General features: G+C 40.5%; 1 protein-coding gene, 1 non-coding gene and 3 pseudogenes across 9 annotated transcripts in view; 1 reads left to right on the forward strand and 4 right to left on the reverse strand.

The window, feature by feature from the left end:
* Positions 1-16571, forward strand: part of camk2g2 (calcium/calmodulin-dependent protein kinase (CaM kinase) II gamma 2) — a 58636-nt gene that overhangs the window by 21657 nt on the left and 20408 nt on the right. For 4 of the 8 annotated variants that reach the window (XM_088350657.1, XM_088350651.1, XM_088350648.1 and 1 more), the window contains exons 6-13: positions 251-323; positions 4783-4885; positions 5064-5147; positions 5213-5307; positions 6950-7072; positions 9382-9465; positions 9541-9583; positions 14551-14610. In XM_088350657.1, coding sequence (XP_088206783.1) covers positions 251-323; positions 4783-4885; positions 5064-5147; positions 5213-5307; positions 6950-7072; positions 9382-9465; positions 9541-9583; positions 14551-14610 — 665 coding nt within the window. The remainder of the gene's footprint in view (positions 1-250; positions 324-4782; positions 4886-5063; positions 5148-5212; positions 5308-6949; positions 7073-9381; positions 9466-9540; positions 9584-14550; positions 14611-16571) is intronic. The other 4 variants (XM_088350654.1, XM_088350655.1, XM_088350652.1 and 1 more) reach the window with 1 other exon arrangement.
* On the reverse strand, positions 10981-11294 carry LOC148353583 (U2 spliceosomal RNA; annotated as a pseudogene).
* On the reverse strand, positions 11323-11521 carry LOC148353584 (U2 spliceosomal RNA). Its single transcript, XR_015852588.1, has one exon. It is a non-coding gene; the product is annotated as a U2 spliceosomal RNA (small nuclear RNA).
* Positions 12338-12492, reverse strand: LOC148353585 (U2 spliceosomal RNA; annotated as a pseudogene).
* Positions 12989-13126, reverse strand: LOC148353586 (U2 spliceosomal RNA; annotated as a pseudogene).

The following is a 16571-nucleotide window of genomic DNA, read 5'->3' on the forward strand; positions in this document are numbered from 1 at the left end:
CCACAGCTTTGAGGAGGAAAATTAGACCAAGAAGTGAGTGAATCAAAAAGGTAAGGTCCAGAGACATGCAAAGGAGAAAGAGAGAGGGAATGATAGAGAGGGAACCTATAGAGACACGTTAACTAATGTTAAGGAAATGACAATCCAATAACAAGGCAGACAGAAATTGAAAATGTATTTTCTTTATTTTTAAAGCAAACTTTTACCATTCAAACATTTATGTTTCAATGGCTTCTTTGTGTGTTTACAGCCACTGCATCAATCAGATCCTAGAGAGCGTCAGCCACATCCACCAGCATGACATTGTGCACCGAGACCTGAAGGTGAGACACAATGATTCTTTCTATCCTTTTTCAGAATTCCCTCGCTTCCAACTCCGAGTCCGCGGCCTTCCTGCTTTGTCTGCAACTGTTCTCCCTCTCCTCTGGACGAGCATGACGACAGCGGAACAATTGCTATTTTTGGCACGGAGTGACATGATGTCGGCTGACGATTTTAGACCACCTCCCGCCAATGCGGAATTATTCACCCCCGACTGCATTCTGACCTCATCACCTAGGTTGTGCTGTACAAATGATGCGTTAAAGGATGGCAGACAATTACCCCTACCAAATAAATTGTCCTAGGGCGTTTTCAGACTGAAATCCTTCAAAATGTCTCGTCAAAGGCGCTTCAGAAACTCCAGCTTTTAGCTGTTTGTATCTTTTAAATTTACCCAGTGAAATTCCACAGCAATATGAGCTTGCCCGTTTGACTTCCTTCAGACACTAAAGGTATTTCCAAATTTGTATTCATGCAAAATGTGACGAAATAGTACATTGTTTTTGCATACAATTTATATAAGGGACCTGTTTATCCCTTGCACAATGCCCCCAATGAACATTTGCACATCAAGTTTGACTAGAATAGAAAAGTCTTTATTGCCATTGATAACAACATAATAAACATTGTTTGCACGAGGTTAGACATGAAACTCTAGGATAAACGCATAATAAAATTTACAAGAGAAAAAAAAGATTAAAGAATCTCAGGGTACATAGGCAAAATATTTTCAGGTAGCGTTAGAAGACTGTCCTTAGTTGTAAGTGTAACATTCAGCTGCAACAAAATTCACAAACAAGTCAATTAATAAGGTATGAATACCCATTTTTCAATACAACGGTCCTGTGCACTTGTTCAGGGGGGTGATGGCCCTGAGGAAGAAACTGTCTCTGAACCTGTTAGTTGTTTTAAAGGACCGATAACACCGAGCTCATGTCAAAGAAGTGGTGGCCTGGATGAGAAGAGTATATTATTATGTCGTTGGCTCTGTTGATGTGTTACAAGCCGGAAATGTCCTTCAGACTGGTCAGAGAATAGCCAATGATTTTCTGGGTTTGGATCGCTTTGTCAATTTATGTCAGATATTACTGTGTTTCCTACACTATGAGGAGCACCAGATTATAGGGCGCAACAAATTATATGGCGCTCCCCCAAAAAAGAATCCTTTTTCATATATTTTCCAAACACAGAGGCGCACCTAATTACAAGGTGCTACAGTAGGAATGTCAACAAAACCGTCAGATATGTCAGTCAAACTTTATCAACCCCTTAACATGGTGTCTGTAAGATATCAGTCACTGAAATACATCAAGCCACATATCATTGGAAAGATTAAATTCTTGAGATTTAGGATACGCAAGATACTAAAATACTCATCGCAGAAACATCACGATCAGTCTATAACAGGGTACCCTTTCCTTTAAAAAATTGTTTTTTTTAAAAATGATTTCATTTAATTATCATTATTTTTTAGGCCCGTGAAGCTCTGAATCCGCGAACGTCGAAGCGCGAAGTAGCGAGATCCGACTGTATTGATCCGCAAATAAGGCGCACCATATTATAATCCGCATAATATAGGAAAATTGAAGGATTTTAGGTGTGTCTTATAGTGCGGAGAATACAGTATATAGCCCCTTTTTTTTTTTTTTAAAAACCCAGTCTTTTCCACAATTGAATAATTTGCGACAGTTTTACCTTTCACTCACAGAACAAGGATTAAAATGAGAAGATATCACTAGGTGGTCGAACATTCCAACTCCACACAGAGAGGCTGGTAGTTAGATTTGAATTCAGGACCTCTGGACTGAGCGGACGTGCTAACCAGTCATCAACCCTGCCCAACTTCCTTCGGATATTTAAAAATCTTTCTCATTTTGTTAATGCAAAACTGACGCAAGAATAGCATATCACCGTTGACACATTTTTAGACATTAAAAATCATCTTAAATGCTCCTTTTTTTAAACGCCTTAGAAACTACCGGAGCAACCTGACCTATTTCAGACAGTTAAAAATCTTTTTGACAGTCATAATGCAAAACTGATGCAGCAGATGACATAGCGTCTTGCTGTTGACAACTTTTCAGACATTACAAATCATCTTGAAATATTTCTCCAATGGATGCTCCTGAGAAAAAATTAATCACGTAACATCATTGTAACTTTATAGTTTGGAAAACAGTCAAAATACAGAGAGAAAACCTCAATGAATTTTGAACTTGAGAGTAAACTGGAGTGGGCAGCGAAAAAACAGCTTATGATATCAGTTCCACATCTGTTCTAAAAGCTCTCCCTTGAGCCTTTTTTTTTAAATTAAATATCCTTGATTAAAAAAGCAGATTATCCCCATAGGGTGTGGTAATCAAACAACAGCAACATTATTAGCCCATAGTAACAATTATATAATAGATAGATAGATAGATAGATAGATAGATAGATACTTTGTTCATCCCCGAAGGGAAATTCACATTTCCAGCAGCATCCCTAGTCGGAATAACAAACAACAGTGAGGAAAAATACCATAAATTCCGGACTATAAGCCGCTACTTTTTTCCCAAATGTTCAGCCCAGCGGCTTATTCAGTGAAGCGGACAATTTATGTAATTTTTCTAACGGCCACCAGCGGCGTTGGAGTATAAAAGGTAAGATTAAGACCAGTAGAATATGTGTGCCAAGAAAGACTGCCACCTCTAAGTTTGTGCATGCATTGTCTATAAAGGAAAGGTACGTTCCGATAATGAGGAAAACGCCCTTGATGGCGATAGTTATGAGGAGGAAGTTGAGGACGATCTACCGTGAATTTCACAATTACGGGATGCTTTCTTTTGACAGACACGTTTGATGCATTGCGAGCGTGATCCCACTAGCGTGTTGGTACTTTTCAAAGGAACGGTTTGGGATGAAAGTTATATTATTATTATTGAAGCTTTGAAAACTCTCTCGGTGTACCGTCTTTCTTCGTAAATATGTGTAACCATGTATAATATGTATTTGCAACTGTATATTTTTGTAATGTATTTATTTTAGAGATTTATTCTGTTATGTGTTCTACGAGCGAATCAAAAAGAAGGGGCGGAGCAAACGCGGGCTGATGGGAAGTGGGGTAACGCTGAGTTACCGGTAGATCTGTCTGTTGTCGCAGCGGACAATAGTGGATAGATATATTTCCCACCCTTAACTTTGGAAATATACATTTTGTTTCCTTGGATTACTTTCAACGGGACACGGACTTTACAAGTCTGCATCATACGTTAATTACGGGTATCATTTTCCATTCATGATGCCGATTGTGGTTCTAAGATTGTCTACTATTTATTTAGTTACAATCTGGACGGATCTATTGACACTAACAAAGATGTTATATAATGAAATTGTGAATGTTTGATTTTCGAGAAGGTTTGTTCAAACCTCACTTTGTGTTTGCTGTTAAAAACGTAATATTGGAATATAATATTGTGAATGTGCTTAATTGCTGTTGAGATTGTCATGATTGTTTTCTGTTTTTAGTGTCAATAAATTTGTTCAAACCAAAAAAAAAAAAAAAAAGTTACAATCGTGGAACTTACAGCCTGGTATGGATTAAACTTGTGATTGTGTCACAAGTTTTGAATGCGTGCGCACGCGGTTTGTACAGAGGTGCGGCTTGTGTAAGTACAAAAGTTGCAAATCACTTAAAAAGTGGTAGGTGCGGCTTATAACCATGGGCGCTCTATAGTTTGGATTTTACGGTAGTCAGAATAACAAACTGGCATCCATTGCAATCTCCTTTGTACGTGTCCAGTATTAAAAACAAAAACTATCTATCTATCTACCTTGGTCATATCCCTCAAGAGGGGTGACCGACAGCAAGACACACACATACAATAACAAAGAAAATAAAAGGGAAATAAATAGCAAAAAAAAACCACACACAAAACTTTTTGGACCATGGCAAACCCAATTGCCCAAACACCCAAACAAGTTAGGTAGTGATAAACAAAAACAAGCAGAATACATTTATCACATTAGAAAGGGAAGATGAAAAATAATGGCAAATTGTACATTGTGTGCGTATACTTCGTTGCTAGCAGGTACAATATCACGTTTCTATAAAAGCTAGTGTTAATTAAGAAAAAAAGGTTATTTTCCAGTGTTGTCCTTTAAAAGATGATTTAATGCCTCCCACCCGCTTTTTGAAACTGCGTTCTTAATTTTTAGGTGTGTTCTTCCTTTGACTCTGTAGTTAGATGACATAATGTGTCATCATCATCATATGCTGTTAAAAATTCCATTAGCCCAGACTTCATACTTTTGCTATACGCTACCCCCTGTTAAATGGTTTAATGGATTGTAAAATACAAGCAATGTCTGACGTGAATAGGCTAAAGATCTTCGTAAGTCAACATAGTATGTACCATATGCCTTCAAGTTAAATTATTCTGACATCTGTGTGTGTGAATGTCTGTGGTGTTGTTTGTCCTTCAGCCAGAGAACCTTCTCCTGGCCAGTAAAATGAAGGGTGCAGCTGTCAAGCTTGCCGACTTTGGCCTGGCCATCGAAGTCCAAGGGGACCAGCAGGCCTGGTTCGGTAAGTCATGTCAAAACTAAAAAGCATATGTTGTTAATCAGGATCTTTTAGAAAGAAAATATTTCCAAATCTATTATCAACAAGAACAATAAGCAAATTAAAAACAGATAGTAATGGATACAGTAGATCATGGTACAGTAAATATTATGACGGTGCTCTTACGTTTGTGTATGGACAGGGTTTGCTGGAACACCAGGGTACCTGTCACCAGAGGTGCTGAGGAAGGACCCGTACGGCAAGCCAGTGGATATATGGGCGTGTGGTATGTATTTGTAGACCACATTGCAAAATAAACCCAATTGAGTTTGCTCCATGTGTGTTTGTCAGGTGTGATTCTGTACATCCTGCTCGTGGGCTACCCTCCCTTTTGGGATGAGGACCAGCACAAACTGTACCAGCAGATCAAGGCAGGAGCGTACGACGTGAGTATAGGCACCTCCTAGCCCGTTTTTTTTCCTGATGTCAGTGCTTATTTGCAGTCACAATACTTGTAAAGTGGCCCCTACATGCATATCCACATAAGAAATAAGTCAAAACCAGTTAATCCGTACCCCCAAATCATCCAAGTTAATCCTATATAGCAATGGACAAATCCTTGTGATCACTAAAACACATTCCAATAGTAATTGAACTTAAAAGTATAGTAATTTGTCGAATACAGGGATATAAATGAAATAAAACGTGAGTTTCTCATTAGCACTTATGATAAGTTTATTTGGTTTTTAATATGGTCAAATGCAAAAGAGATTTCATAGAATGCCAGTTCCTTATTTTGGCTGTTATTGTCAATTATTGTTTGTCTTTTTGACTATTACATCATTGTTGCTATTGTCCAACAGTGTTGCTGTTCTTTGATTTCTACACCCTTCAGGGCTTTTTTTGTAACCATGAAGATTTAATAAAAAGAGGGGTCTCAAAGGAGGACTTTAGGGCGGGATGGAACTCTCTTATTTGAAGGCTCCTCTCCCCTCCTCGTTGCAAGTTCAGAATCTTCTTCCCTTATTTTGAGTGTTTACAAAAGTTTAACCTTAACAACTTAGCATAGGGGGAAGTCGGCGGTTACTAACAGAGGTGTATGCATGTTGAGGAGGAGTGAGGGAGCACGAGAGAGCACAATAAAAGAATACACAACACGTGTGCTCTGTGTAAGGATTGTTTCACGTGAAACGCATGTGCTAACTTGGAGGAGCTGACACTAGCAGTGAGCGGTCTCGAGCACTCGGCCTTCTAGTGGTAACGTCTGGAAACTTACATTTTCTCTAGTGTGTCAGGCAACATTTTTGCTTGAAAGACATCTCATATTTCGAATTTGTCGTAAATACAGTAGCTCATATGTAGAGATGACACTGTATTATTTTGAAATAGGCGTATCTATAACAGAAAATCGGATTGACTTCCATGAATTAATACTAAATGTCAAATGAGCCTAAAAAAATCTAGCAGATACCTCAATTTTTGTGAGATTTATTTAGATTGTTTTGACTGCAGTCATGTATTGGGTTTTAATAGCTTGATGAATCAAATATGTAAATTATGGAGCGACTCTGAATAACTAAATGAAAAAAAAACCTGTAACAGGGATGTCAAACTCAGTTTCGCTCTGGGGCCTGATCAAGACTATCTGTTCCGAGGCAGGTCAGATCAGTAAAAGAATGTTAACTTCCAATGTTTTGCCAATGTTTCCAATGTTATCCTATCCTACTTATAATCACGAATGACAAAAGATTTTTTCCAGACACAACACGTTTATTCACAAACAATGGGGGGAAATACTTTCTTATTTGGCATTGAATTTGTTAACTGGTTTATTTTAACAGTTGACTGAATGTAGTTTTACACCTGAACAAACTCACCACACTATACAAACTGAACACTGCTTTTCTGCAACCAGAGAAAGCACTTAATTTGCATTGATTTAAAAAAAACTCATCATTTTTGATAGAAATGAATTAGAGACTCGCTACTTCTTTTGACATACTCAGAAATATATTGATGCTGTGTGTTTGAAATGCCTGACTTACAATTTTGTTTATGTCTACTAATTTTTATATTTGGAATTTTCAGTTCCCGTCTCCAGAATGGGACACAGTGACTCCTGAGGCCAAGAATCTGATCAATCAGATGTTAACCATTAACCCGGCCAAAAGGATCACAGCCGATCAGGCCCTCAAGCATCCTTGGGTCTGCGTAAGTACAATATGCTGCGTCATCTTTTTCTTTTTGGGCTCCTCACCTATTTTATTCCACTTGCCCCCTGCTGACATGATTTGAAAGAAAGTCATGACATTAGTTTGTATTAATTTCATTGGAAGTTGTTTAGCCTGGTGCTATAGTTATTATCCGTTCATTTATCCATCCATCATCTGCACCGCTTATACTCAGAAGGGTCGTGGGGTACTTATTATCTCATCTCATCTCATTAGCTGCACCGCTTTATCCTCAGTAGGGTCGCGGGGGGTGCTGGAGCCCATCCCAGCAATCATCGGGCAGTGGGCAGGGGACACCCTGAACTGGTTGCCAGCCAATCGCAGGGCACACTGGGACAGACAACCTGCTCGCTCATTCACACCTAGGGACAATTTGGACCTGCCAATCCACCTTAAATGCATGTCTTTGGAATGTGGGACGAAACCGGAGTGCCCGGAGGAAACCCACGCAAGCACGGGGAGAACATACAGACTCCGCACAGTAAGTCCGGTAGCTGGATTTGAACCCACACAGGAGGTTCCCAAGACCTTAGAACTGTGCCGCACACGCGCTAACCACTGCGCCGCCGTGCTGCCTGGGTACTTATTATATTCAGGCAAAAAAATGTATAGCATCCTAGCCGACTCCAGCCAGTGGATGCCTTGGACTAAGAGGTAAGATCGGGCCCAAAAAAAAACAGCCTGTCCCAGGCCCACGGGTATAAAAGCCCGACCCAGGCCGAGGCCAACCTAAATTTTTAAATTTCATTTTTGGGCCCTCGAGAGGAGGAGGGGTTAATTTTGGCGGACATGACCACTGCCCTCCCTCCGTGGACCTTCATGTGCTTGTGGGTTTGACGGTGCTGCTGCCAATGCGCCGTAGAGCTCAGGAAACCTTTTGGAGTTTAATAGCTGTGAAAGATAAATAATTTGATTTCTGGTTGGAGCCAAACCATACATTTTTTGACAAAATTCAACAAAACCTTTTAACCTGCTCTAGACGAAAGCTAAAAGCGTTTTTTTATTTCACTGTGCGATGTTTGACAGTTTCATGAAATACATGAAATAATAACAATAATGACATTATGATGATTGATCAACAAACAACCCACTTAAAATTTGTCTTCCTTCTGCAGTTACTTAAGATCTTTGAATTTAATTTTAAACGTCGTTTTGGTTGTAAATAATGGTTTCAAAATATGGTGCAAGTAGACTTCTTTCATAGGAATTTCACAAAATACTGCAACCCAGACGAATACAGATGTATTGCAGCTATTTGACATGGTCACAGTTCTAAGCCGGGGTATCGAATGGTCATTATTCGTCCTCCATTCCATTTTATTGATGCAAATTTTCAACTTTTTTTAATTGACAAATATTGGTCTTAAAGTTCTTAATACGCATCTTTGATTACTCATCTTCTTTTTCTGTTGCGTATACTGCACTTAAAAAAAACATCCAGCAAATGGTAAAAGACAGACGTCACACTCGCATGTGAATTGTGATGCATGTCCTCGGCTAAGAGACCCAGAAAAATATCTTAATGACATTTCCTCTTACCAGCCTTAAAGGTAGAAATGCTCTACAATGCTCCTGCTTTTCGTGGTAAAATAACAGTGTTGCACTCTCGTCCTAAATGCATTAAAAAGTTCAGTTGACCTCCAAGCCAGATGTACTCATGACCTGGCTCCCAAGCCATACGTTCCCGACCTATTTTAGCAATTTGCGTTTGTGAACAGTGACAAGAATCACTGAGTAATCTTCTGTATATACTTTCTCAAAGATATCTCACATTTATTCTGCCAATTCTGTAAAATGTGTTAAACAAAATATATGAGGTGTTAAATTTGACTGGAGTAGCTATAAAAATATGGTTCCACAAAGTATTAAATTTGTGTTGCATGTTATTAGATTGGGCAGCACGGCGGCGCAGTGGTTAGCGCTTGTGCGGCACAGTTCATGTCATGGGAACCTGTCGTGGGTTCAAATCCAGCTCCAGACTTCCTGTGCGGAGTTTGTATGTTCTCCCCGTGCTTGCGTGGGTTTTCTCCGGGCACTCCGGTTTCCTCCCACGTTCCAAAAAAACATGCATTTCAGGAGGATTGGCCGGTCCAAATTGTCCCTAGGTGTGAATGAGCGAATGAGTTGTCTGTCCCTGTGTGCCCTGCGATTGGCTGGCAACCACTGCCCGGAGATGGCTGGGATGGGCTCCAGCCCCCCCGCGACCCTAATGAGGATAAGCGGTACGGCTAATGAGATGAGATGTTATTAGATTTTATTGACGAGGTATTTTTCATTTCCTTGCTATAGCAACGTTCTACTGTGGCTTCCATGATGCACCGCCAAGAGACCGTGGAGTGTCTGCGAAAGTTCAACGCCAGGAGGAAACTGAAGGTACAGTAGCTATTTACATGGACGCCAAATATTTTACTGTTGTCCGCATCATTCATAGACCTATTTGCTTTACAGGGAGCCATTCTAACCACTATGCTTGTATCAAGGAATTTCTCTGGTGAGTAGGTTTCTTTTGTACTAAATCTAAAATCTCAACAAGTACCAATTGGCTCAAGTCTTACTCATTCTTCAGTATCACAGTCATCACTGCTTTGCTTTGATTAAGCGCCATTTAATGGTTGGATTTGTGAAAGATTATTGCATCCATCTAAGTAAAGTCGCTCATCTGGGGTGCTGCCAATTGTTTTCCATGGGTCGACTGAGATCCAGATTGAGCGACGGAGGCAGCTGGGCCACACATGCATGAAGAAAGCCTGAAAGATTATTTTAATCAAGTTTTTATTTTGTGTCAGTCTCCATTACACCCACCTTGGATGAATTACGGCTTTTTTCCGGGAATGTTTTCTTCAAAAATTGTTTATGTGGAGGTTGAAAGCTACTATAGATCTGATTAGGTCATTTGTGAGTTCAGCTTTTAAACAGCAATGTACCTTGAAGTGAAAACTCAAGCCCTACTGTCACTCCCATTCACTGGCGTGAGAAGCTAATATTACTGTTTTTGTCTTCTGTCAGTCAGAGCTCGTTTTTGAATTCTTGGGCTGAACACAAATGCATCATATTAAACTGGTTATTGAAATTGACTACCCCTTTTTTCCACAAAAAAAAAAAGTTGGCAGCTAGTCACTAAAAGAGATCCCAACAGAGGTAACATCTTAAAATGTCAATTATTTTGTTCGGTTCGAGCCGTGCTTCTCTTTCGCTGCCGTCATTTTTCTTATTCAACTATCATTGTTTTTATTTGTCTCTCTGCTGCTCTCTCTCTCTCTTAAAGTTCCGTGCTACATTCTTAAGGACGTACTGATGCTGTTGTTTATGGCTCAATTTTCAACCCGGATTGCCTTAAAATTTTCCCGTCAACTCTTAAAAAAATCTGTCAATGATGGGAAATTGTCATCTAATGTAACCTCTGCAGACATTCCGACTACAAGCCGCACCCACTACTTTTTTGGTGGTTTGCCACTTTTGTACTTATACTGTACATGCCGCACCCATGTAAAGGCCACGCGCGACCGCAGTAAAACATGCAATATAGTCACAAGTTAAATCTGGGCCACACTGTGAGTTCCACAACTGTAATTTCTTTTTTTTGGTTTGAACAATTTTATTGACACTATTAACAGCAAATAAACAATATGAGTTTTGAACAATTTTCCTCGACAATTTTAACAGCAATTAATTAAATTATGGCTTGGTTTGAACAAATATATTGACACTAATAACAGAAAACAATCAATTTCGGGGTTTTTAAGGGTTATTGATCTATCTTCGTTATTCATTATCCATTATCCGTTATCGGTTGGTTCATTATATGCTACAAAGCCTAGGAGCCGGGACACTTACTCTCAGCTAAAAGGCTAAGCTAAGGTCCTAGCCCAAAAGCCTTGTTGCGATCATTGCGAATGCACCGTTCCCGGAGGTACTGCAATACCGGGCCGATGCGTGGAGTGGACAGAGCAAGCTCTTATTCCATCTCCGGAATGCAAAAATCAAAAGGCCAAGAGGCCAAGCTAAGGACCTAGCATCAGCCAAAAGGGTTTTTTTTTAATTTTGAATAAATGATTCTGATTGTGGGGGGTTTTAGGGTTTTTAAGGGTTATTGTTCTATCTTCGTTATTCATTATCCATTATCCGTTATCGGTCTGTTCATAATGCGCTACAAAGCCTAAGAGCCGGGACACTTACTCTCAGCCAAAAGGCCAAGCTAAGGTCCTAGCCCTAAAGCCTTGCTGCGATCATTGCGAATGCACCGTTCCCGGAGGTACTGCAATACCGGGCCGATGCGTGGAGTGGACAGAGCAAGCTCTTATTCCATCTCCGAAATGCAAAAATCAAAGATCATGGCGTATTGAGACTGATCCACGGCCAGAAACTAGGCCAAGTTAAGGTCCCAGCAATAAAGCGTTGCTGCGATCATTGCGAATGCACCGAAAGATTTTTTTGGTTTGAACAAATTTATTGACACTAAAAACAGAAAACAATCATGACAATCTCAACAGCAATTAAGCACATTCACAATATTATATTCCAATATTACGTTTTTAACAGCAAACACAAAGTGAGGTTTGAACAAACCTTCTCGAAAATCAAACATATTCACAATTTCATTATATAACATCTTTGTTAGTGTCAATAGATCCGTCCAGGCCAAAGTCGATTGTCCTCGGTCTGAACAAATCCACTGACACCAACAGCAGCAAAACACAGCCATCAAGCATATTCACAATTTTTTTATATTTGACGATATGACGTGACGATATGACGTTTTAACATTTTTTCCTGACATTTTCAACATCAATTAAACAATTTCAGAGTTATTTTCTTTTAACAGTAGTTAACCAGCGTGTAAAAGGCAATACTATTGTGCAAGGGGTTTTTAAGGGTTATTGTTCTATCTTCGTTATTCATTATCCATTATCCGTTATCGGTCAGTTCATAATACGCTACAAAGCCTAGGAGCCGGGACACTTACTCTCAGCCAAAAGGCCAAGCTAAGGTCCTAGCCCTAAAGCCTTGCTGCGATCATTGCGAATGCACCGTTCCCGGAGGTATTGCAATACCGGGCCGATGCGTCGAGTGCAAGGGGGGTGGGGGGGTTGGGGGGTTAAGGGTTATTGATCTATCTTCGTTATTCATTATCCATTATCCGTTATCGGTCAGTTCATAATACGCTACAAAGCCTAGGAGCCGGGACACTTACTCTCAGCCAAAAGGCCAAGCTAAGGTCCTAGCCCTAAAGCCTTGCTGCGATCATTGCGAATGCACCGTTCCCGGAGGTACTGCAATACCGGGCCGATGCATGGAGTGGACAGAGCAAGCTCATAATCCATCTCCGAAATGCAAAAATCAAAGATAGTGACTTCATAGAAAGTACACAAAAGGCCAAGGCCAGAAAGGCCAAGCTTCGGCCAAAAGGCCGTAGACCGTCCAAATCAACAGCCAGCGGGGGGGGGGGTTTTAAGGGTTATTGATCTATCTTCGTTATTCATTATCCATTATCCGTTATCGGTCAGTTCATTATACGCTTCAAAGCCTAGGAGCCGGGACACTTACTCTCAGCCAAAAGGCTAAGCTAAGGTCCTAGCCCTAAAGCCCTGTTGCGATCATTGCGAATGCACTGATCCCGGAGGTACTGCAATACCGGGCCGATGCGTGGAGTGGACAGAGCAAGCTCTTATTCCATCAGTCCACAGTCCAATACGGGATGCTTCAAAAACTATAGAAATGATCCCTAAGAGTATGGGGTTTGGGGTTTTTAAGGGTTATTGATCTATCTTCGTTATTCATTATCCATTATCCGTTATCGGCCAGTTCATAATTCGCTACAAAGCCTAGGAGCCGGGACACTTACTCGCAGCCAAAAGGCCAAGCCAAGGTCCTAGCCCTAAAGCCTTGCTGCGATCATTGTGAATGCACCGTTCCCGGAGGTACTGCAATACCGGGCTGATGCGTGGAGTGGACAGAGCAAGCTCATATTCCATCTCCGAAATGCAAAAATCAAAGCGCCATATTAAGGTCCTAGCAATAAAGCGTTGGATAGTACACAAATTCAGAGCTACAGTTGACATCACAAATAGCAAATGATACCCGTTATTAAGGTATGATGCAGACTTCTAAAGTCGGGGTCCCGTTGAAAGTAATCCAAGGAAACAAAATGTATATTTCCAAAGTTAAGGGTGGGAAAAAGATATATCCACTATTGTCCGCTGCGACAACAGACAGATCTACCGGTAACTCAGCTTTACACATTTCCCATCAGGCCGCGTTTTCTCCGCCCCTTATTTTTGATTCGTCCGTAGAACACATAACAGAATAAATCTCTAAAATAAATACATTACAAAAATATACAGTTGCAAATACATATTATACATGGTTACACATATTTACGAAGAAAGACAGTACACCGAGAGAGTTTTCAAAGCTTTAATAATGATAATATAACTTTCATCCCAAACCGTGCCTTTGAAAGGTACCAACACGCTAGTAGGATCACGCTCTCAATGTATTAAACATACCTGTGAAAAAAGGCACCCTGCAAATGAGAAATTCACAGTACATCTTCTTGAACTTCCTTCTTACATCTATCGCCATCAGGGGCATCTTCCTCAGTCTTGGAATGTACCTTGACTTTACAGAAAATTTATACTAAAACTTAGAGATTGCGGTTTTTCTTGGCGCATGCATTCAACTGATCTTAATCTTACCTTTTAAATTCCTGCACTGCTGGTGGCCGTTAGAAAAATTCCATAAATTAGCCGCTTCGCTGAATAAGCCGCAGGGCTGAACATTTGGGGAAAAAAGTAGCGGCTCATAGTCTGGAATTTACGGTACATATATATATATATATATATATATATATATATATAGAGAGAGAGAGAGAGAGAGAGACTTATTTCACTTGGGAGGAGGAGAATTGATTTATGGTAACAAATTAAAGCCTGTCTTTTTAACAAAATTTAAGTATAGAGGCCTCACAAATAAAATATGAAATTTCGGGTTTGCTTCGGGCTCGATCCTGTAAAATAAGTTAATTTGTCGGGCTCAGACTGGGTCGAGCTCTAATACCCGCGGCCCTGGGTCAGGTCTGGCTGGATTGTTTTAAGCCCAATTTTTCCCATGATCCTATTTAATGGCATGACTGGATTAACTGCCATCTTAAAATATAAAGATAATTGTATGTTTGTATATTCATTTAACACAAATCCTCAAGAGGGTTGCAAAGGTACTGAAGCTCATCTCAACCAACTTTGGGCAGTGGGCAGGGGATGCCCTGGACTGGTTGCCGACCAGTTACAGGGCACACAGAGCCTCCCACCGGTTCTCCAAATAAAAAAAACTTTCATCCATACCATTTTAAAATCAGCTAGCTAGCAAGTTTAGGTAGCTAGCAAGTTTAGGAAGGTAACAGCTGTCTACATCTCAGTCATGTCCCGCCCCCGAAATTTAACCAATCTCTGTCCCGCGTAGTGGGACGGCAGCACACCAGTCCTGCTGCCACCACCAGCACTGCCGGCATGGCACAGGAAGGTACAAGTGACCAACCGCCGTATTTGCATTTGGGTTTGCCGGCATGCGATCTATGGATAACTGGACCAATACACCCAACAGCCCCTGTCCCGCCCCACACCTGATTGATCGTCATCTGTTGGAAAAGAAAGCTCAAGTTTTTTTTTTTTCTTATGCATGTGTCGATGGTTAGATTTCTTACTTTCTCTTTAGACTCATCCATTGAACCCTCACCTATGCTTGCTTGTTTATTAATTTGTTTTTCCGGGGTGGTATGTGTTTAGTCGTTCCCCTACAAGTTTTCTTGCATCGTTTGTCATGTACAATAGTGACTAGGGAGAGCTGTTGTTTGGAATATTATTTACCTCGCTTCACAAACAGCAGTTAGTGACACCTTTTTAGAGCGTTAAACTTTTTAGTCCCACCACTCCTAAGCCCTGCACACACTTATCGGCATTAGTGAGGAAAAAGTTGGCATCCCGGCCATTGGCTGCACATTGCCAAGGGTGTCATCCCCCGCACATCTAATGCCGTTTTCATCTCACCAGTTTTTTATCATGAGAACATTCAAGATGGTGACTACCACAGAATCAGATAGTGATTCCTAAGACAAGCACATATTTGCCACTGCACCGAAAGAAAACACAAAGGATGTGTCGTGTGAAATGGTGTTAAGTCCTATATTTGTAGACGACAGCGAATGGGCAACACTGACGTGAAAGTTGTCCTTTTGCGTTGTTATTATTGGTGGTTTCTGCAGCAACAAGAGTAAATTGCATTGGCTTGTATTCGTTCCTCGAGGATTAAAGGAAACTCCAACGACCTGACAAAGTTGCAGAAAGGGGACTGTAGCGTGTTAAATAACTTCCCCTGCTGTTAGTATGCATATATTGAGGACTTTTCTGGTTTTATGGGTGAAAGTACGTAGTAAATGTAGAATAAAGTACAGTCAAACCTCCCGTTTTGCTCCTGTTATATTTTATATGAATAATGTTTGCGAACAAACAAAATAATTCCTCCTCCAGAAAGGGGTCATAAATGTTTTAGCTGCCATTGCAGTTCTTTGTATTTAGAATGTGTGCGTTGTGGAAAAGGGCATCTCGCCGTTTTCCTATAAGCCACGCGCACTTGAGGAATTTGGCGACCCGGCGCTAAAATGGTCAAACATGTTTCATACTCGAGGCCATTGGTGATGCGCTTTTGTCCTGCAAAAAAGTGCCCCCTCCCTCCTGATGCCAAAAGCAAAATACCAACCGCTATTGGCGTCGCACGCTGGTGGCCCCAGGTGTGAGTGGGGCTTTAGGCAAAAGGTTACTCCGATCAAACAAAACAAATAAGTTTTATTAATTTTGTGTATTTTAAACAGGCGTGTAAAGTTGCCATTGAGGTTCCTAGCTTAACACTTACAAACATTAATCATCATATATGGTCCAAATAAGGGGCTCTTTTCATGAGTACTTATGCCTCAGTGATAAAATGGTATCTGTGTGTGTTCCAATTCACGCAAGCTAAACTTTGGGTTTGGAGAGTGCATAGCCGGAGCTACTCCTTTTAGTAACCCATTTAGTCCAGTATATAGAAGGCACAGTTTTACTTAAAGTTTACAGTAGAGGTATTTCACCAACAGAACCTGAAATAATGTGCCCTGTTGTACTTGTACTTTGCTTGCCAGAAGTATGTCCTACACTACAGGTGTAAGGATACAATTTTGGCATTTTTGAAACCAACTAGTGTGAGGCTTGTTTAGCAAGTCTAAAGTTTTTTGCGGCACTAACAGAGAAATCGAGGATGTGTACAATGCGCAGAAGAAGTCGGATCAGTCAAATGGGTATTAAAGAACAGGTAATCCGGAAAAAAAATGGAAAAGTCTAACTCAACACTTTCAATCAGACCATTCAGTAGACTGTAATCGGATATCTGTGTTTACACAACCAGAATATTGCGTGCATGTAGAATGATCTACTTCATCAAGGTATTTTGAC

This window comes from Urocampus carinirostris, chromosome 13, assembly GCF_059441175.1.
Source record: "Urocampus carinirostris isolate Australia breed hairy pipefish chromosome 13, RoL_Ucar_1.0, whole genome shotgun sequence".
Lineage (NCBI taxonomy): Eukaryota > Metazoa > Chordata > Actinopteri > Syngnathiformes > Syngnathidae > Urocampus > Urocampus carinirostris.